This window comes from Trachypithecus francoisi, unplaced genomic scaffold, assembly GCF_009764315.1.
Source record: "Trachypithecus francoisi isolate TF-2019V2 unplaced genomic scaffold, Tfra_2.0 Lachesis_group5, whole genome shotgun sequence".
Lineage (NCBI taxonomy): Eukaryota > Metazoa > Chordata > Mammalia > Primates > Cercopithecidae > Trachypithecus > Trachypithecus francoisi.
Genome location: NW_022681470.1, coordinates 6942646 through 6965423, shown reverse-complemented (window position 1 = coordinate 6965423; position 22778 = coordinate 6942646). Strand labels below are relative to the sequence as shown.

At 37.7% G+C, this 22778-nt stretch overlaps 1 protein-coding gene across 2 annotated transcripts; it reads right to left on the bottom strand.

Moving 5' to 3' along the window:
• FH (fumarate hydratase) lies at window positions 1–22662 on the bottom strand. 2 transcript variants are annotated; one of them, XM_033196211.1, is made up of 10 exons: window positions 22473–22662; window positions 20105–20239; window positions 16520–16630; window positions 14791–14967; window positions 11206–11388; window positions 8611–8776; window positions 6668–6871; window positions 5078–5205; window positions 2776–2929; window positions 1–341 (listed from the first exon to the last, which is right to left on the bottom strand). In XM_033196211.1, exons 1-10 carry the CDS (start codon window positions 22602–22604, stop codon window positions 199–201), a joined length of 1533 nt encoding a protein of 510 aa, XP_033052102.1. In that variant the 5' UTR covers window positions 22605–22662; the 3' UTR covers window positions 1–198. The 2 variants fall into 2 exon arrangements, with proteins under 2 accessions (XP_033052102.1, XP_033052103.1); XM_033196212.1 differs by lacking the exon at window positions 20105–20239 and having other exon boundaries at window positions 22473–22648.
• Window positions 22663–22778: the final 116 nt, after the last annotated feature.

The following is a 22778-nucleotide window of genomic DNA, read 5'->3' as shown; positions in this document are numbered from 1 at the left end:
TTTTCCTTATTTTATAAATGTATTTTATTTTACACTTGTTTAATCCACCTTGGACCTAGCACATCCTAGGGTTTTATACACTGATCAAGATACTTACGTTCAATAGCAGTCTCCTTTCAAACTTACCCATTTTTAAGAAATGGGAGTCTGTTTTTTTAAATTGTATACATGTTTATTTTCATTATAAATTTATTTAAATCACTTTGGACCCAGCATGTCCTTAGGTTTTACCCATTCGTCAAACTGCTCTGCTGTGAGATAGCCAAGTTCAATAGCAGTTTCCTTTAAGGTTGATCCATTTTTGTGTGCTGTCTTAGCAATCTTTGCTGCCTTGTCATACCCTGAAGAAAAAAATAAAAAGATGACATATGGGTTAGTAGTGATATTTGGTTTTCTACAGCAGAAGGTGACGTAATTGTTTACTTGATATCGATGCTATATGGGCCCCTTAAATGACATTTTTTTTGTTTTTAAAAATGGTTAACAGTGATTATCTCAATAACAATTTTTTATATAGAATTGAACATTTACTTTTCTTAAGAGGTAAACACTTAAACATGCCTCACTTTCTCCAACAGATTTGTTCCTAAGTTGAAATTTTCCACTAACTTAGATATATAAGGGGAAAAAAGTAGAAATTATAGCACCAAGACATAAAAATATATATTTGGGTATATTTTTCAAACAACATGTTTAACTAGAAACAATTATCTAAAGAAACATTAACAAACTAAATGCTCCAGTCCAGCAGAAAAGACAGCAATGCACATCTGGCAACTGTGGTGAGTGGCTCTGAGAGAGAAGTCCTCGCAGTGAGGCAGGGGCAGGCAGGGCCTGGGGAGAGGCGTTTCCAGAGCTGTTTCCAATGGCTTTTCTCTACATGGCTCTCCACTGCAATGCCTTCTATCCCCTGGCCTCCTCCCAGACGTTACAGGGACACAAATGGGGAGTCGGGGCAGAAATACAGACTGCACAAAAGATCACAAGCATACTGTTTACTTCAGAGTTATTTGCTTTTCAAATTAATAAAAGTGGGGGCAGGCCAGTTCTGCAAGCTGTCTTGTCTTAATATATGCATATTTTAAGTCAAGAAGAAAAAGCAGGAATAAAAATGAAATCAATGAGGGACAGAAAAAAAAAAACACAAGATCAGAGAAATATGACCAAAAGGAAGAAGCTAGATGAGGCAGTACAGATCATCAACAAGATGGCATGTGTCAATACACAATTATTAACCAGCTATAAAAGAAAGTATGGGCATAGTTACTTTTATTACTTAACTGAATTTGTGAATGCTAAATATGTTGAAAAGGGCATTTACTGATCTGAAAGGGCATTTATTGATGCCATTTACTGAAAAGGGCATCTTTCTTAAAGCAGAAATGCTTTGAGAAAGAATTTACAGGTTAAACTCTCGTGATCAATATATATCCAGTACTTTTATTTTAATAATAGCTTTAAAGTCTAAGCATTTCAGTTGTCAAGTCCAACAAGACATTATTAACCACCAGCTTGGTACATAATGAGAATATAGGGAACCCATGATTCAGAGGGTTGTAAGGCTCACACCAAGTCAACTAGTGACGTGGTGTTGACCCAGCTCATTCTCATATGGCCTCTAACAATTCTTTTTATGTCACAATAAGTTGATTCCAAGAAAGATTTACCAGTCATTCAACTTTAGGAGACACCTCTAATTTAAAACTTTTGGCAACACATTCTGAAGTAAAGATCTGACGAAAACTGCTCACATGAGCCTCTGGGTTACCCTTTGGGTTTTTCCAGATGTAGCTATGTACCATAATTTTAAATGGATCAAACATTATTACCAATCTCAATACCATACCAAAAAACCGGTATCATACTGGGCTCAGAGCTACCTAAAAGAGTCAAGTGAGCTCTAATTTCAAAACACTGAAATTACAGCTTGATGTGAAACCAGGAATACAAAATTTGCCTTGAAAGTTCAAGATTATAGAAGCAGTAGCCATACTATGCCAAATAAGTGAATCATAACTTGTTCTATAATAGAAAGAAAATATATTAACCTCTGCTTAGCAAAAAGAATGAGAAAAAGGCTTTTAACACATCATAATATAATGCAACATAATGCCTCAAAATCTATGAAAGTGAAAACAGTTTATTTAATGGGGATCTCTATAGTCAGTCTACTACCCAAATCTGTATGTTTGATTCTATATAATGAAATATTTATAGTTCCAAAAAAGGCTTATGATACAATAGCATGGTTTTAGACAAAATATTTGCATTTTCCTCCCTCCCTTTCACTATAAGCAATGAATACATAAACTTTTTCTTTTAATTGTAACTTTCCATTTCTGAATTGAATAAAACAACAAAATTAAAGCATTGCAGAGGTCTAGGGAAGGTAGAAAAATGAGTTCATTCAATGTTGCTAATCAGCAGTGCCACCTAGTGACATTACCCACTGAAGGTCTTACAAATAACCTTCCCCAAGGGTCTGCATAGAATATTTGGCATCTGAATTCCATTAAAATTAAAATAAGTTTGAACTACTACTTCTCAATATATTTCAAATAAAATGAGGCATAATAGATCAAGTTTTGAAAGAATTAGGACACCATACAAATTATATAGTATCTTTCCACGCAATTTCAAATATTTTAAGATTTTACTAAAACCATATTCAAAAGAAATTTGCTGTTCTCAAACATTGATCCACTTGTCTCTTAAAAATGTTTCAGCTTTTTAATTTTGCATTCAAAATGATATTATTATTCCTTAAACACTTACCTATATGAGGATTGAGAGCTGTCACCAGCATTAGAGACTCATTCATCAGCTTGTTGATCCTTTCTGTGTTGGCCTGGATTCCCACCACGCAGTTTTCTGTAAAGGAAACTGAAGCATCCCCCAGCAGCCTGGCTGAGTGTAACACATTTTTAATCTTTGCGTGAGTGAGTGAGAGAGAGACAGAGAGAGAGAGAGAGAGAGATTACTAAGGCAACATGATTTTTATCCAATAACATATTATTTGCTGGTTGATAGTAAATATACAATTCAATAAACATATAGAACTCTTACAAATTTTAAGGCACTATACCCAAGGAAACAAACGTGAAAGAAAGTATAAACATTTGAAGGCACAGAAATCTAAAAAAGGTGAAAAAGACATAAATACAAAATGACTAAGACACAAAATAGCCCATAGCAAGTATTTAAAACAGAGGTCTACAGTGTTAGAGAATATAGAGAAAGAGAAATTAGCTCCAGTTGTTGGAACTGGTGAAATCCTGTTTTATGGAGAGGACTTGGCCAGAGAAGGAAAAAGAATCTTTCACGTAGAAGGAAGAGCAGGAAAGATGCAGAGGTTGGCAAGTTCAGCCTGAGTGTGAGGCGATTAGTAACGTCAGGGCATAATCTAATGATCACCAAAGTCCCAGGTTTTCTATGCTTTAACCAAACAAAGACTCCAGTCACTGTAAAATAACTTTTCATATAATGTCTAAAAAAAAAGTGTAAAATCAATTAGTTTGTTTTGACCTTTTTGTTTGTTTGTTTTTGGCAACATTTCCAATATTTTTTATTAAGATATATCCACATCCTGATATCCTCTGGTCTAAAACTCCACAGTCTGAAAACTAGACTTCCAACAATGGACTCTAAGACACAATAATCTAAGTTTTAATTTGCTACTAATGACCTTATAATAAGGCAAATATTGATTATCCTTATTTTATATTAAAAATAAATGTTTACAAAGATTAACAAGGCATTGATTGTTATGCACCTATAAATGCTGGGTATCCGGTGTTAACTGTTTGGAATCTGCCCTGAGAGCAAAATTTAAAGTCTGAATTCTGCTTTGGCCTACGTTTTTTTTTTTTTTTTTGAGACGGAGTCTCGCTCTGTCGCCCGGGCTGGAGTGCAGTGGCCGGATCTCAGCTCACTGCAAGCTCCGCCTTCCAGGTTTACGCCATTCTCCTGCCTCAGCCTCCCGAGTAGCTGGGACTACAGGCGCCCGCCACCTCGCCCGGCTAGGTTTTTGTATTTTTTAGTAGACACGGGGTTTCACCGTGTTAGCCAGGATAGTCTCGATCTCCTGACCTCATGATCCGCCCATCTCGGCCTCCCAAAGTGTGGCCTGCGTTTTTATTTACCACTAGAACATACATTCCATGAGGGCAAGAAGTCTGTCTTGTTCATTGCTCTATCTCTATTATGCATCCAGTACAGTGCCTGATAGAAAATGGTACTCAATAAACATTTAGTGAATATATTAAATATACTCAATGTTTGTCATTTGCGTATTCTTATCAAATTAAAATTAGAATTTACAACATATTCCAAGAGAAAGTAAGCTCTTAATAAACTTTAGCTGTAACACTTTGTCCAGATGAAAGACTCTAAATGATGGCAACAGCTCCACTATCTGAAGCTGAGGAAACTGCATGAGAAATGACGTGATGCATCTAATGATCTTTGTAAAGATGAAAGAAAAAGAACAGTTTGGGTGGACACAATGTTTTCAAGTATGTGGAAAGGTAAAGCCAAACAAGGAAAGAAAGTCTGACAGGGGGCAGAAAGAGAACTGGTGAAAAAATGTTCAAGAAAGTAGGGATGAAGAATGTTTCAAGGAGGGAGAGTCAACATCAACTATTAGTAAAGGAAGAACTGTGCAATGCCAGCTGGACTGAGGTAGTCACCAATGACTGGGAGAATAATTCAAGCGTGGAGGGGCTATGCTGGGCTGTGGTGACTACAGCATAAATGAAACTGAGTAGTGTTATCCTTTTAAGAAGACCGAATTTGAAAGAAGAAAGCAGCAACATGAGAAGGAGACAGGCATATAGGGAGGCATTTTATTTTTCTTAAACTGGGGCTATTAAAAAAAAACATCAAATCGCTTAGGTTAAAAATCAACTAATTTCTAATATGTAGGGTTATTCTGGTAACTTAATAAATGCTTGACTTCCAACTGCTACTTATGTCACCCAACTACCCAATGTGGAATCACTAGAAGTCTTTATGAAATACAAAACCAAGATAATAAGCCTTTGGTCAAAACACATTAAAAATCAGATTTAAAGCTTACCATCATTGGCTTGAAAACATTCAACTCAAAATGTCCATTGCTGCCTCCGACAGTGACAGCGACATGGTTCCCCATGACTTGGGCTGCAACCATGGTCATTGCTTCACACTGAGTAGGGTTCACCTTGCCTTCAAGAAAACCACCAATGACAGAGTAAGACTAGAATTTACACAAATAATCAGGAGAATAAAGAAATCTAATTTCATTAAATAAAGTAAGATATACAATAAAGCAAGGGCCAACCATCAGTGTAATTAAATGAAACAAACCAACCAAGGAAAGCAGGATGGGTAGCCACAAACTGAATCATTCAATGGCTAACGAGAAGCCACAACTACACATTAAATATAGTTCTCCGCCTTCGTGATTTTCATTCATTCTATATGTATTTATGGAGCCAGACACTCAATACACAACAGTGAATAAGAAAGATGCAGGCCCTGCCCTCGCAGAACTTGGAGGCTAGGGAGGAAGAGCTGGCAATTATGGGGGTAAATACAGAGAAGTGCACGCTGCTATCAGAACACTTACAAAAGCGACCCTTCACTAACACTTGGGAGGCTTCCTAGGGGAAGGCGAGGCTAAGCTACAATGTCCCTATTTATCACATGAGTCTCCGGAACCCCACTTCCCTGCTCATACTCCCTGGACAAGCTCCCAGTTTGATTCAACCCAGATTCCTCTGACCAATGCAGGCTAACACACTGCAAAGATTATTGGGCGGATTACTTCCTTTATCTGTGACTCCCCATGTCTCTTTCTTTTGGCAATCACCTTGGATTTGCAATCAACTAAATCCTTATGTCATTTTTCAACATGAAGTACTTTAAAACAAAATTTCATCTCTTCTTATTCTACAGATCCATCATTTTTATAAAAATCTAGAGTCAGGCCTTTCCTTCTCACTATTAAAAGTTACACTGTCAGTTTTAGCCCAAGCTACAATGGCCTTTATGGAACTCAGTTCTGTTATCCACAGTACTGCTGTCTCAACTCTGTTAACTGCTAATATGATTAGCATGTATTCTCTTCCCTCACCCTCAGTCACCAGTAAAGTGTTGAAGGGCAGAGCCCTTCAGCTTGTTACCAATATATTCTTCTAGACTAAAGTCACTTCATTAGTCACTTCTGAAATGTCACTGTTCAGCCAGCTACATTCATCTGCCAGCACTGCCCACGCTTCTCCACTGGAATCAATGACTATCATGCGAATCTATCAAATGACTTGCTGAAATCCAGACATACACTGTTGTGTCACTTGCTATATCTAACAAGCACATAATGCAATGCAAAAAATGAAGTAAGATAAGTTTGGTATGACTTCTTTTTATTCAATCCATGCTGATCACTTTAACAGCCTGTTTGAATGTGGGATTCAAACTACTTGCTGCTAAGTCAGATTCTTTATTCCTATCTTGTTAGGTGATGTGCCCTGAAGTCCTGATCAGAGGACCACAGACATGCTGAAACAGTGTGCCTTGCGTATCCAGCTTTGGGATAACTTTAAACAAAAAGAGACATGTTCCATAGCTAAGAATGCCTAGGACCTAGTCAAGTTCTAGCTCCAACATTTACTAGCTCTGTGATTACCTGGCATGATACTGCTTCCTGGTTCGTTTTCAGGCAAGATCAGTTCTCCCAGACCTGACCGGGGACCAGAACCCAGAAAACGAATATCATTTGCTATCTTCATCAGACTGCAGGCAGTAGTGTTCATGGCTCCACTGAGCTCAACCAGAGCATCATGAGCAGCCAGAGCTTCAAATTTATTTGGAGCAGTGACAAAAGGCAAGCCTAAAGAAAAGAAAAAATATCCAATATGTGTGAACAAGTTAAACATTTTTCTACTATTAGCAAGTTAAACAGAAAGTTCCAATATATGAAAAAATAAAAATTTTACTTCAGAAAAAAATGTTTACTTAAGACTCAAATTTTGTCTACATTTTTAAAAGAAGTCCTAAAGGAGTAGAAAGAATCTGGTATTACATTTTTTAAGTTTTTTCAGACAGAGTCTCACTCTGTTGCCCAGGCTGGAGTGCAGTGTGGCTCAATCACAGCTCACTGTAGCCTCAACCTCCAAGGCTCAGGCAATCCTCCCACCTCAGCCTCCAGAGTAGCTAAGGCTACAGATGCACAGCACCACCCCAGCTAATTCTTTAATTTTTAGCAGAGATGGGGTTTTGCCACGTTGCCTAGGCTAGTCTCAAACTCCTAGTCTCAAGCAATCTTCCCACCTTGGTCTCTTGAAGTGCTGGAATTACAGGTGTGTAATTCCACTGTGCTTGGCCAGGCACTACATTTAAAAGATGAAATAATAAGCACAATAAATGTGCTGAAAGAAAAAACACAATCCTATTGCAAACACATGTATATGATGCCTGACCATGCTTGAGTAAAGATAAAAAGTATGTGGGAATTCATTCTAGTTTATTCCACACTCCTTTCCTAACACTTTTTTTTGAGACAGAGTCTTGCTCTGTTACCCAGGCTGGAGTGCAGTGGTACGATCCTGGCTCATTGCAACCTCCTCCTTTAGGGTTTAAGCGAGTCTCCTGCCTCAGCCTCCTGAGTAGTTGGGATTACAGGTGCCCGCCAACATGCCCGGCTAATTTTTTTTATTTTTACTAGAGACAGGGTTTCGCCATGTTGGCCAGGCTGGTCTTGAACTCCCAACCTCAAGTGATCTGCCCACCTTGGCCTGCCAAAGTGCTAGGATTACAGGTGTGAGCTACCATGTCCGGACCCTAATACAATTTTTAAAAGTTTCTTTGTCCACTATACTGTGCTTCATCCTCTCCACTAGCCAGGAGCCCACAAGATCCCTTGTAAAAACAGGGTGCTAAAATGAGTTAGATATTCTCAGTTAATAACCCCCATGTTAAAAATTTTATAAATCTACATTTGCCAAACCCTAAAAGTAGAGTTCTTTTCTATTAAAATTTGGTTTAAAGACAAATCAGCTGGTAAACTATCACGTGTAGTGTACAATTATCTCTACCCTAACCCTCTGGTAACATCTGCATCTTAATGAGTTTTCTGAAGATGACAACTTGGCCCTAATAATAGTTATCATTATCTAAAGTATAGTACTCTCTCTACTAAAGGAAAGACATAGTTCAAAAAGGTCAATAATTCAAAGAATTATCACAGCATGACATAGGAAAAAAAAGAAATTAAGTCTGTCTACAATATATTTACTATTCAAATAGCTTACTCAACACTCAGTTTTTTCTGCCTATTTTGAAAACTGCTATTCAAAACTTTAAAGGGAAAATAATTGACAACTAACTAGTAAACAAAGCTAACACTGGTAGATTTTAATGGCATGCTGTATAAACTCCTATATGGAACATTTTTTAAAAACCAAAGAATTAACATTATAACTTCAGAAACAGAATTGAAACACATGTTTGATGGTAAAATATTATTTCTAACTTTAAATACACAAGAATTCAAGACAGGAACACTCAGAAAATACACAGACCAAGTATAATGAGAAACAAAAATGAGAAATAATTCACGTGATCACTAACCTGTAAGTGCAGCCACTTTTGCAGCAACCTTTTCTGCAAAGCCAATTCTAGTATTTAAACCTGTACCAACAGCAGTGCCTCCAGCTGCGAGCTCATAGATTCTTGGCATGGCAGCTTTTATTCTTGTCACTGCATATTTCACTTGTTGAACATAACCACTAAATTCCTGAAAAGAAAATTAAGGTAAGAATAAGTAATTCCTAATAGCTTACAAGTTACTCTAACCGCATTAAATAGAAATTTTTAAAAATACCTTTCAGAATACTAAATTACAAGCTAATCAAGTTTTATTTATACTACTTCAAATCTTATGATGAGCAAAGTATAGGAAAGGATGAGGGTTTGTAGAACCGTAAGGAACAACAATGCCACTGATAATATGCAGCCTCTTTATTATAATCTAGTCTTTTAATAGAAAGCAAAGAAAAACAGCACAGGAAATACACTTTAAAAAGAACAACGTTACTACACTAAATTATTGGTTTACTTGCAGTCTACTAAAGAAAATGAAGTCATTTCTTATCTTTTGGGGATGTCTCAGACAACTTTGGTAGAAGAAAAAATAGTAACTCATCTCCCCCCAAAAAATGCAAACATAGAAATACTCTCTAGACAATTTCAGTGTATAAACCTTACAGGAAACATGAAGACATTCTACAGAGACTTGGGAAGCTAAGGACTCACTGAACAGCACAGGAAGGTAACAGTTTGCATTCAAAGACCTTCCAAAAAGAATAGGAGGTAACAGTAGAGTCAGATCATAGCATCAATGTGCCAGTGTCGGCACTGGTTCCCAAATTATGACATGCCTTAATTAAGGCAACCACAGAATGTATGTTTTGAACACAGAAAGGGCTCTATTAATAGTTATGCAGAAACAAAAGGCATAAACTGGGAGTTAACTGGGCAAGCCAAGATACATGGTTACACTAAATCTATCCTTTTTTCCTGCCTGAAAACACTAAAAAACCGTAAGTCCTAGGATTTCATGCTGTTCTAAAGATAACATTTCAAAAGATATAACTCTTTGTAGGTAGACTTGATGCATCTAACATCACTCATATACAGTCATGCACCACATAATGATGTTTCAGCCAATGAAAGATCACATAAACAGTGGTACCCTAAGATTATAAAACCATATTTTTACTGTACCTTTTCTACATTTAGATATGTTTCGATACACAAATACTGACCATTGTGTTATGATTGCCTATTGTATCCAATGCAGTAACATGCTGCACAGGTTTGTATCGCGGGAGGAAAAGGCTATACCATATAGCCGAGGTGTATAGAAGGCTCTACCATCTAGGTTTGTGTGAGTATACTCTGTGATGTTCACACAACTGTGAAATTGCCTAAGAATGCATTTTTCAGAACATACCCCCATTGTTAAGCAACACATAACTGTGTGTATACACACACACTCACACACACGAACACAATAGATTCACTTATAAAATACACTTTGATGGGGAACAATGCACGAACTTACAATCCCAATAAAAGCAAGTATAAATGCTTCTGATAAAGTCAAACAGAAAAATATAACTTTTTGTCATAACAGGAAGAATGATGATTTTACACAGGAGGTTGAGTCATGGCCCAAATGGTATTTAGTACTGTGGTTTTCAACACCAAAAAAGGTTAAAATTAGAAACCTAAGGAATATTCAAAAGTTGCAAAACACACATACTGTTCCTCCTTAGAAATTATGCATGGTCCTAAGTACTGATGATGCAAAGAGAAAAGAGACACAGCCTTAAGAAGCAACTTAATCCAGTGAGTTCAGTTCAGTCCCATCATTTGTTTCTCAATTACTCATTTCAAGTTTTCATCATTCCTTAATTTCCTAATAAGGAAATTAAGCTACCCCAATTGGAGTGTGAGTTTACTAAGACAAAGGTCATTCCCTGTATTTCCTTACATTTCCTTCACAATGTATACTATTAGATATTCCTTAAGGCATTGATAAAGAAACATGAAAATACTTTCTAATATCTTGGAGAAGAGAGTAGTATCTCCTTCACATGTGGCCAGAACCATCTTAAAAAGATCTACCTTACTTAATCACTTTAAGATTAAATTTTAAATAACCTACTAATTTAGGTAAGAAAGACAAAAGAAAAACCATAATGATACTGATGGAGATGACAATGATGACGGTGGTGATGGTGGTAGCTAACATAAACGGGTACTTACTATGTGTCAGGCATGTTTCTAAGCACTCTACATGAATAAACGTATTAGAGCTTCACAACTATCCTATGAAAGACAAATTATTTTCCTCATTTTGTAGCTCAGAAAACTGAGGCACAGAAAGGCTAAGTGATTTTCCTATGGTCCCACAGCTTGTACACGGCAAAGCTAAGATGAACCCAAGCAGTCTGACTGAATCTGACTTAGAGCCAGTACACTCTGCTTTTCTTCTAAGTGGATGTCAATAAAAATTACTGATTGGTTGAAGAGAATAACCTCTGTCACTGAAGTTGACGGTTACCAATTTGGCCTTTTAAGCCAGGCAGATTTCAAGGATGACACACTGGCCATTTGTACTAAGCTCTAAATTGAATAAAATTAGTCAAACTCCTATACCTGCCCAAGAGTAAGTGGAACAGCATCCTGAGTATGAGTACGGCCAATCTTGATGATCTGCGCAAACTCTTTGGATTTTGCATCAAGAGCATCATGTAACTTCTGTAGTCCTGGTAACAGTACTTCATGAACTTCTATTGCAGCAGCAATGTGCATTGCTGTGGGAAAAGTATCATTTGAGCTCTGTTGGAAATTTTTCAAAAGAAATATAAAATGTTAAATCAGAGGCAACAAAAACAAACTTCTGAATTAAACTTCTCAATTAAGAAACTCTCCAAGTAACCACTCAAAACCCAGCTCAGTTACACTTATGTGTGGCATGTCATAGGTAAGTTATTATAGAATCGGCCAGGCGCGGTGGCTCAAGCCTGTAATCCCAGCACTTTGGGAGGCCAAGATGGGCGGATCACGATGTCAGGAGATCGAGACCATCTTGGCTAACCTGGTGAAAACCCCATCTGTACTAAAAAATACAAAAAAAAAAAAAAAAAAAAACTAGCCGGGCGAAGTGGCGGGCGCCTGTAGTCCCAGCTACTCGGGAGGCTGAGGCAGGAGAATGGTGTAAACCCTGGAGGCAGAGTTTGCAGTGAGCTGAGAGACGGCCACTGCACTCCAGCCTGGGCGACAGAGCAAGACTTTGTCTCAAAAAAAAAAAAAAAAAAGAAAAAGTTATTATAGAATCAAATAAGCAGCATCCTGGTTTCTAACACATACTCAGAATTGTATTATATACATTAAGTATATTGAATGTATTATGTATTACATAGAATATGTATTATATCTGCCTGCTAATAAATGATAGTAAAATACAGAGAAGTATAGTTAACAACTACACTTGAAGAGAGCAGTAATATCTTCAATGTAGTTGAATATCTTAAAATTATATCAAATTACATTATTGAATTATATATCCAAAATCTTATAACTGAATATACAGTGTATACAGTCTTTCATAAACAGCTCTTTATTTATTACGTTTAGAAAAATGCTGTGAGGTAGATCACCAATTTAAAAACAGGAAAGCCAAGCCCTCAAAGAGACTGTATAAATGCCAAAATACTTAGCAACTGGCAAACCTGAGACCTAAGCAGGTAGTATACACTCAGTGCTGTTTCCTCAACTGTTGACCCTGTACTTTTAAAACATAATATCAAGTTGGATGCAGTGGCTCATGCCTATAATCTCAGCACTTTGGGAGTCTGAGGCAGGAGGATCAATTGAGGCCAGGAATTTAAGACCAGCCTGGGCAACACAGAGCAATACCCTGTCTCTAAAAAAATGTTTAAAGTTAGCCAGGCATGGTGGTGTGTGACTGTGGTCCCAGTTGTTCAGGAAGCTAAGGCATGAGGATCGCGGGAGCTCAGCGTTTTGAGGCTGCAGTGAGCTATGCTCACGCTACTGCACTCCAGTCTGGGTGATAGAGTGAAGCACCATCTCTAAACACACACACACACACGCACACACATACACACACACACACACACATATAAAAGTATGCTGTCATTTAAAAAGATACATTATTTATATATTTTGACATTTACTATGCAAAATATAAAATACTTATAAAAGAAGTAAGATGAATGGTGTAATAAACACTTATGTACCTGTCACCTGAATTCAAATAGTTTAAATAATTATCAACATGTAGCCAATCACGTTTCATCTATAACTATATCTTTCTGAGGCAGACTTCAGACTTCGGTATATATAAAACATAAATTCATATTTAAAGGCAAGTATTAGATTGGGAAAATCCTTTATACAATGAATGTATATGAAAAAACTTCTTCCTTACTACTTAAAAATATATTAAATTATACCTAGCACCCAGATCTGTTTCTAAATATCATTTTCCAATAAAAATTCTGCAACAGTTCCTTGAAAAATGACTTTCTAGGGCTGGGGCAGAAACAATACAAGACAATGAGTTTGGAGCATCTTGAAGTACCAGAAAGTTAGAACACACCTGAGAAAAGTAAAAGGACGGCGGCACGCCTAAAAGGACAAAAGAGCCAAATGAATTGGGTTCCCAGAGCTGAAAGAATTTAAGCAACAGATAAACAAAAGTATGGGATTATAACCTGAAGAATAAAATAAATAACCATGAATCCATACTGATATACACAAATAATTGAATAAAGAAATAAATGGGACAGGGAGAACAAATCTTCCTTGCAGAAAAATTCAACCAACAAATGTAGAACGAATAAAGAAAACTGAAAATCACTATTAAAACACCACAGAAGGAACTGCTGTAGCCAAGATTCCCTGATGAATGCTCAAAATAGTTGGAAAAAGTTTAAGGAAAAAGAAGATGTTTGCCTAGCCTCAAGATAGCGCTATTAATTACTACAGTGATTTTAACGTAAGCCCAAAAACTTTTTGATACTCCTCCCTCTAGAAACAGAAATATAGTGCCTGGAATGCAGGCAGGGTTTAGTGACCTATTTCTAACGAACCAGGTATAGAAGAGGAAAAAGTATAATTTTACCATGGAGAAACCTGGCAAGCACCAGCTTAACCAAGTGATGAAGGTTAACATCACCAGTAACAAGTCATGTTGCTATCATAAAGCCCTGATATGATGCAATGAGAAGGGCCCTTTATTTCTGTGATAATTTTCCCAAAAATTCAGAAGTCTCAGTCTAATGAGAAAACATCAGACACACCAGAATTGAGGGACATTCTACAAAATACCTCGCCACTACTTTCAAAACTGTCAAGGTCACTGCTATGTGAAATCCTAACCCCTAGGGTAATCGTACTGGGAGATGGGGCCTTTGCCAGGTGATTAGGTCATAGGGCAAAGCTCTCATGAATGAATTACTGCCCTTATGAAGAAGAGACCCCAGAGAGCTCCCTTGTCCCTTCCACCATGTGAGGACAGTGGCCATCTACAAACCAAAAAGCGGGCCCCCACCAAGCCAATGAATTGGCCAGCGGCCTGACCTCGGACTTCTAGCTGCCAGAACTGTCATAAATTAATTTCTATTGTTTATAAACCACTCAATCTATTGTATTTTATTTTTGCAGCCCCAAAGGACTGAGACAATCGCAAAAGACCAAGAAACTGTCACAGATTTGAAGAAACTAAGGGGACATGTGACTAAATGTAATGTATAGCCTTGATTGAATACTGAAAAGAACCTGAGTGGAAAAACTGAGGAAATCCTCAGTTTTTTTTAAAGTCTGTCGTTTAGCTAAGAGTACTAAATCAATGTTAATTTCTTAGTTTTGATAAATGTACCATGGTTACATAAGATCTTAACATTAGGGAAGCTGAGTGAAAGGATATAGAAACTACTTGAACTATCTTTGCAATTCTCTTACAAATCTAAAATTATTTCAAAATAGAATTTTAAAGAATAAAAAAATACATATATACTAAATTCAGGTGTCCTAAAAGTAATTTTTGTAAGGATTGAAACATAAAGCCAAGATTCCTAAAAGAAATAACAACCATAATAAACCTTATCCATTAAATAATGAACTCTTCTTGTCAAAAAGTGAATGCTTGTTTTACAAGAAAAATCTCAGGTATGCTTTTTGATTTGTAACAAAAAAAAGAAAAGCTCACATACTGACCTGGCTTTTATTAACATGATCATTGGGATGCACAGGTATCTTGCTGCCAAGTTCACCTCCTAACATTTCAATTGCTCTATTGCTAATGACTTCATTTACATTCATATTTGTCTGAGTTCCTGATCCAGTCTGCCATACCACGAGAGGAAAATGATCATTTAATTTACCTTCGGCTACCTGCAGAAAAAATGTTAAAAATGAGCTTTTTAAAAAAGGAAATAAAATTCATTCCACTATTTTAATCAACCATAATTAAGTTCCATTTATAAAACTATTTTAAATATGTTCATTGTTTCCATATGCTAAATGACCTGCTGATTATGACACAGAGTTTGAATACAGTTGACCCACAGATCTAAGCTTCTGATGCCTCACTTGCTCCAACCACAGATACTTTAAAAAGTGAAATATTATCTATACTGAATAGTATGACAATTCACTGGTTTCAAATGAAAAGGGAATCAAAGCTGTCTTTCTTATTTTTCTCCAACAGCCTCTTCTAATAGAGGGCCACCTGTTAAGGCTGGCAAATATGTTGAGTCTTTAGATATATTTGTTGGTGGTGCTCAGCAGGAATATCCAACAGATGTTACTGCCAGAGTCAGCATGATAATGAGCTAGTGACTTGAAACTGTGAGTTCACTAATAGCTACTTCATTGCACAGATGTCCAGTGAGCAGTAATCACAAATGTAGAAATACACACTGCCCAGATTTGCCCCCATTTTTGTTGTATTTTTATACTTTCAGCTTATGTGTTACTTTTTGGATGGTGTGCTCTGTAAAGTGTGGGTGCTTAACAATCTTCTGGAACGATTTTAGCTTAAAAACTCAGAATGCACTTGAGAAATCTATTACCTTGAACAACTGATCCACTTTAAAATAAAACTTTTTTCTAGTGATATAAAAATATGTGATTAGTGTAGAAAATTTTGAGAACTGAGAAAAGTAAAACAGTCACTGTTGTTCTACTGCTCAGTAATTATGACTATTAGCATGATGGCATCCCCAGTCTCTACCTCATGCAATGAGGGATGGGTGTGTGTGTGTGTGTGTGTGTGTGTGTGTGTGTGTGTGTGTATGAGAAAACACACATTTTCTGTTCATTTTTTCCTAAACAAAATTAGGATCGTAAAATACATGTATTTTTGCAAACCTTCCTCCCTATTTCTCATAGGCTAGGCTTTGTTCATGCCAATCTTCAAAAAAATAATTTTCCATAATTTACAATATAAATATAATTTATATAAGTAGCTGTTATAGTTACGTATTGTCTAATTTGTTTTCATTATTATAAATACTGCTGTAATTAACAACACTATATATAGTTGTTACCTCTGATTGCTCATTTTATTATTAGCACATTAGTGAAATTATATTCTCAATATGCATTATCAAATAATCAACTGGTTTTAAAAAGATTTATATATAAAATAAGAAATCAAATAAAGTTCAAACGATATCTTTTCAAAAAATTTTCTTAAAACTAAATACATTAAGGAAAGTCAAAAGGCTTAAAAACAAAAGGTATAAAATCATCCAGAAATTTTGTCACAATGTAACATTTTAAGCACCATATTAATATCATCACTACAAATAATGCTACCACCTACCCTGAAATTCATTAATCCAAGAATTCACAGTTCCCCTTTCCTCCTGCCAGAGCATATCATCATCCAGAGTATGGCATGGGTCTGATGTTATTAAGTAAACACACTATCACCTCCTACCTCATCTGCTGCCTTCATGATTGCATTAGCAATCTTTGGATCAAGACCATAATCCTGGTTTACTTCAGCAGCCGCTCGCTTCAAGATGCCAAAAGCTTTAATAACGGGGGTCTAAAATTATCAGAAAAATATTTCAAATTTGCAATTTTACTTAAGCATGAAAGTTTATTATTTTGGCAGACGCAAAAGCTATACACAAAAACAATAACTTACGTAACACTATAGCTCTAAAATGTTTAGGTTATAGAGAAAGATTATAGACAGGAATTCATGAATCAACAATCAACATTATCATAGATCTATTTGTTTAAGGAACCAAATAAAAACAAATACATTGACTCTTCATATATATGTGTGTATGTCTCCCACATACATATATATACACACACATATTCACATGTATACAATACTATGCACACATACACACAATTATATGTGTTTATTTCATACACTATATATAAAAACAAATCGTACTCAATCTTTTCACTAGCAAGAGCCAGTATCTTCTCTCACTGGATCCCATGTTACATTATAATTATTTCCTTCCCCTCTTAAAAAAATAAATAAATAAGGGACACATTTAACTGCCATTCAGTATGAGACTACCAGTTACTCACTGGGTTATCATTTCACCCCAAGGACAAAAAGCAATATATTCTACTTAGCTACTAAAGTCTTAATACTCAGTAACTCCCTTGACATTTCCCTCAGAAGAATTTTTTTTTTAAACCCAAGATTCTCCAGACCAAAAGGTGACAGCTTCCGATACATATAAAACCCCGTTAGTGCAGAGCTTTTCATTGTCGATCCCAAATCACCTCACCAAGCTTAAAAAGGATAAACTGAAATGAAAACCCAGTTTTTATAAGACAAGTGAATCGTGAGTTCTTGTCAAAATTAATAATACAGATGATTGTATAGATCCCATATCAGGTTTGAATGGGCCAAGAGCAGAAGGGAGAAAGGGAGGAAAGGAAGAGAATGATGAATGTGGAAGAGAGACCTGTCAGCTCTGGAATCAAAGCAGAAAAAACAAAGAAAAGTATGAAATAAGACACATTAAACAGATAAACCTGGACCAGAGTAAGTATAAGCTGACGGGCAAATAGAAAAGGAAAAGCAGAAAATTTTTAAATTTCAATTTTAAGTAACTAAAACATTAGAAATGTTTTACTCAAACCAAATGGGGACAGATGGCACACAGGATTAGAAACTTAAAAACTGTAAACATGAAAACAAATGGGAATTTAAATCTCCACAGTAACAAACACTGCGGTAGTGGGCTGAACCACTACCAAGGGCAAAGGTGAATGCCAATCAACGCTGGCCACCTGAATGGAGTGAATGACCCCCAGTGTTAATGAACCATAAAAATAAAAAAGGGTCATTCACAGCAGAAAGAGGTTCAACAAACAGCATAACATGGCAAAATGTATCACTGGAGAGAAAAGACAGGTCATCTTATTCTTAATTTATTCACATTAGACATTCCTAATCATTTTTAGCTTTGTTTTCCTTTGGACGTCAAGTAAAAAGGGCTGAGTTTAATCATCCTACTCAGTTTAGAGTACATATAGACTGTTTCACACGTAATAAAGTTCAGGAAACTAATCCACTTAAAGTCAAATATGACAAAACCGAGACCCCAGGTGTCAGCCTTTCACAGGTGTGCAATCCCAATGGCTGTGCTGTCCCTGGAGCAGCAGCAGCATGAACCATGCCCCATCAGAACCACAAAACATGCTGGGTGACACAGATCAATGAAAACAGCAGCCACGCTCACTGCCACCAACACTGGCTGGGGCTGACCTCCTCCTTAGTCTCTGGAGTTGAATAAAATGAGATTTTTTTAGGATTGGTCAGTACCCTTTTTCACCCAACCACATAGTCAAACTATGTTTACCTCACCACCAAGAACGCTGTGGATGGCAATGACAAAGATATTCTCTTCAAAGATTCAGCTGCCTGTTGTAAAGTTCTATATACCTGTCAAGAGGCAGTCTTGAAGGCTTAGGAATGACTTAAAATTATTGAAAATAAAAGCATATTTATAAGATAACTGTTAAACAATATCTCACCGGATGAAGCCTGGCTACTTCTAGGCTTACTAACCTATCCTGTATTGACTATTGTTCATACTCCGGTTGGGCTCCAGTAGAATATGTTATGTATTTCTCAATTCTTTCACACTTTAACATCTCTGAAATCAAGATGTATCTTGTAATCAATGGTAAGTCACAACCTTAATTGGCAGCATTTTTGTTTCTTAGTGGTACATATTCGTGCATCTTCTAATTGATGGCATCTTAAATTTAATTGAATGTGGTAGAAAGTTTTCTCCTCATTTAATCATTCACATGGCATTGAATAAATACTTATATATTATCTATTATGTCAGACATGGTTAAGAGTAATACTTTGATGAGTCTGTGTACTATACACTTTTTTGGACACTGAAACCAAAATACAAAGTGTAATTTTTTAAAATCTCAGTTTTAAATTAGTGGGGGGAAAAAAGAATGAATATTGAAATAAAAATGTTTACAAACTGTAAAATCCTAGTAAAAATCTGTAAATACCCAGCAAGAATGAAAAGACAATCTTTAGTTCTGTCAAATAAAAATCCAAAATAACTATTCACAATAGCAAAGACATGGAATCAACCCAAATGTCCATCAATAAAGGATAAAGAAAAAGTGGTACATATCCACCATGGAATACTATGCAGCCAAAAAAAAGAATAAGATCATGTCCTTTACAGCCATATGGATGGAGCTGGAAGCTGTGACCCTCAGCAAATTAACAGAGGAACAGAAAACCAAATGCCGCATGTTCTCACTTACAAGTGTGAGCTGAACAATGAGAACACATGGACACAGGAGGGGAACAAAGCACAGGGGACCTGGCGGGGGAGGGTAAGGACCAGAATAAATAGCTAATGCGGGGCTTAATACCTAGGTGATGGGCTGAGAGGTGCGGCAAACCACCACGGCACACATTTACCTATGCACCAAACCTGCATATCCTGCACGTGTATCCCAGAACTTAAAATTAATTTTTTTTTTTTTTTTTGAGACGGAGGCTCACTCTGTTGCCAGGCTGGAGTGTAGTGGCATGATCTCAGCTCACTGCAACCTCGGCCTCCCGGGTTCAAGTGATTCTCCTGTCTCAGCCTCCCGAGTAACTGGGACTACAGGCGTGTGCCACCATGCCCGGCTAAGTTTTGTATTTTCAGTAGAGATGGAGTTTCACCATGTTGGCCAGGATGGTCTCGATCTCTTGACCTCGTGATCCACCTGCCTTGGCCTCCCAAAGTGCTGGGATTACAGGCATAAGCCACCATGCCTGGCCTTAAATTTTTTAAAAAATCCAACATATTCAAAGCAATGGCTCAAAATAATAGCATGCTAAACTTCAAAAAGTTCTTTAACATTTTAGTGAAAGAGAACATCTTTACTCATGAAGCCACTTTTCTAATAACTTTACATTTTAACTCTGAAAAATATTTATTTATAAAGTAAAGTGACTCATGAATATAGCCTACTTCATCCAAAATAAGCCAACATTTCCACAAATGCCACTTACTGGCATGCGTTCTGTCACACCTCCAATCTTAAAGTTCATCGTAGATCTCACGGTTTGGGCGCCGTAATACTTATCATTTGGCACCTTTAGTTCGCCAAAGGTATCATATTCTATTCGGAAGGAATTTTGGCTTGCCTAAAGACAAGAATAAAACACTGTCACAAGTTGAAAAGCAACCAAGTATCAAAAGTAATTGCATCTTATCAGCCGTCAAAGAGAAAGAAACCTTAATAAGTATCACAAAGACAAAAAAACACTATTTGGATTCTCATTCTGTTCCTCACTTTCAGGTCTTTCCTTGAGAACCCTTTGTCTCACAAACTTATTAATTCAGGTGTTAAAGACAGATTGTAGAACTATTACACTATGCTGGTGATAAGCATAAAGACTTTGAAATACAAATAGTAATCTTTTCCATTTCAAGAGTATGCTTATTATTGGTCAAGATTTGACTAATTCAGTGTACTTAGTTCAATGCTTATTTTACTGAGAACTTTTGAAAATGGTCTAAGAATGATGATTTGAGATTTATAAACTTTATATAGAAACATTATTCATATATATTAATTACATATGTATGTTCATATATGTAAGAAATTTATAAGCATTACATATATATATAAAAACACTATATATATGCCATCATGCTACCAAGTCAGTACCACAGCTGGTCTGCCTGTTAAATATTCTCATTCTCAATGCACTTTTTCTCTTCTGTAGTATTGATCACACTAATTATTCATGTGTGATTTATTTACAGGGCCTGACAAGTGGAAGGCACTCAGTGAACACTGTCTTTCTACGGAATGAATTTGTACGTGTCCTTTTAAATAAAAGGTACCTTAGGGCATCAAGGGTTATGTGAAATTCTCAACATCAGCAACAGGAAGAACTTTTAACAAAACCAACGGAGATTTTGGACCTGAGAATGGTTAGAGGGCAAAAAATATCAGAACTAGAAAAAACGAAAACTACCTCCAACTGATTTTAGCTAACATTACAATTCTAAGGGCAAGGCAGTGCTATTTTTTGACATTTGCATCAACAGGATAGATTCAGAAGTTCTCCAGTCTGCTTCCCTTTACAAAACACTAAATAAATAAAAAATAAATTTAAAAATATGTAAAGGTTTTAAAATGCCCTACAATTATTAGAGCAGAGAGTTTGAGGAATGCAAAACATCTCTGATTCTGTAGTATAGTGGTATACAGTAGGTATAGTGACCCAAACAAATTATCTTCAAGTTTAAAGTCCAGAAAAAGTACTGGCCCTTTGAAATACCCTAGATGGAGCATTGATTTAATGAACACTCACTACATGGTATTTTCACATGTGCAGTTTTGCTGAGTAGCTGTGTTTCAACTTTGCACACGGAAACCGAGACACAAACACAACTTGCCCAAAGTCTCAAAGGAGAAGCAGAGTAAGATTTGAAATTACATCTCTTAGATTGCAAACCTCATGCTACACCAGAGTGCAGAGTTATAACTCTTCCTCAACTATTTCTCAAACGTTTCCTAACAATATACATATGTATTTGAAGCTTTTTAAAAGCCTGCATCCCTAAAGGTGGCTCTGAAGAGCAAAAGGGCTTACGTAAGCATGTCATAACCTGAACTTGGATCTTTAAGTTCTTAGCTGTCTTTCTGAATAAAAAGTACTGATTCAGCTATCGTTAGGTCCTAGCCAATCTGCTCAAATATGCTTCAGAATACTATGCCCGTGGTAATCGGAAGTTAAGTGTTTTACAAAAGTTATGGGGGAAACCACAGTCAGCCCAACAAACTGAACAGGCAATTTCAAAAGAAGTAAAATCTTCGAAGAACCTTCTACCCCATCTGGAGGGCCTGAAAGCAGTGCAGTGCCCCTTGGCGAAAGAAACCACAATTCAGAAACCACTAGATGCACAGGCGGCCAGTGTCCGGCCAGCAAGGCCCAGCTATGGGGCAGGACAGTGCGGGAGCTGCCCCTCTCCCAGCACCCTCCGCCCACGCCCGCACTGTACTTGATGGCAGCGCCCCAGGGCTAGGGGCCTGCGCGCCAGCAGGAGCGAAGTTACCCCAAAACGCCCCGGCCTCGGCCCGCCAGGGAGGACTCCAAGGAGGCGCCGGGGGTGGGCCCAGTAGGACCCTCTCTGCCAGCCGCCGTCCCTCCCCACGCGCTCTCCCGGGCTGTGGCTCCATCCTTGGGCTGGAAGAGGCGTCCCGAGGCCGGGAGGCCAGTCACGCCGGCGCGGGCGCTGAGCCCACAGTTTGGCGCGCCCGGACGGCCGGGGAATCTCTCCCGCCAAGTCGCGGGTGCCGGGGCAGACAGGCAGGAGGGCTGAAGGTCACCGCGGGGAGGCCGGGGGTTGGCGGCCTACGCTCACCATTCGAGCCGCGTTCGGGGGCCAAAACGAGGGCACGGCCGCCCCACCCAAGCCGGGAGCCGAAGCTGAGGCTGAGGCTGGAGGCCGCACAAGGCGACGGGAGCGCGCGAGGAGCCGGAGTGCTCGATACATGGTGCTGAGGCAGCCTGGGTAGAATTTCTGGGCGGCTGTGGCCACGCCTCCACGCCGGCTGTCAGAAGCCGTTCCGCCCACCGGCCTCCGCTCTTACCCAATCAACAGCTTCACACCAACAGGTGGGGCGGGATCAATCGTGAATGGCCAGTAAAGAATGAGGGGGCGGGTTAA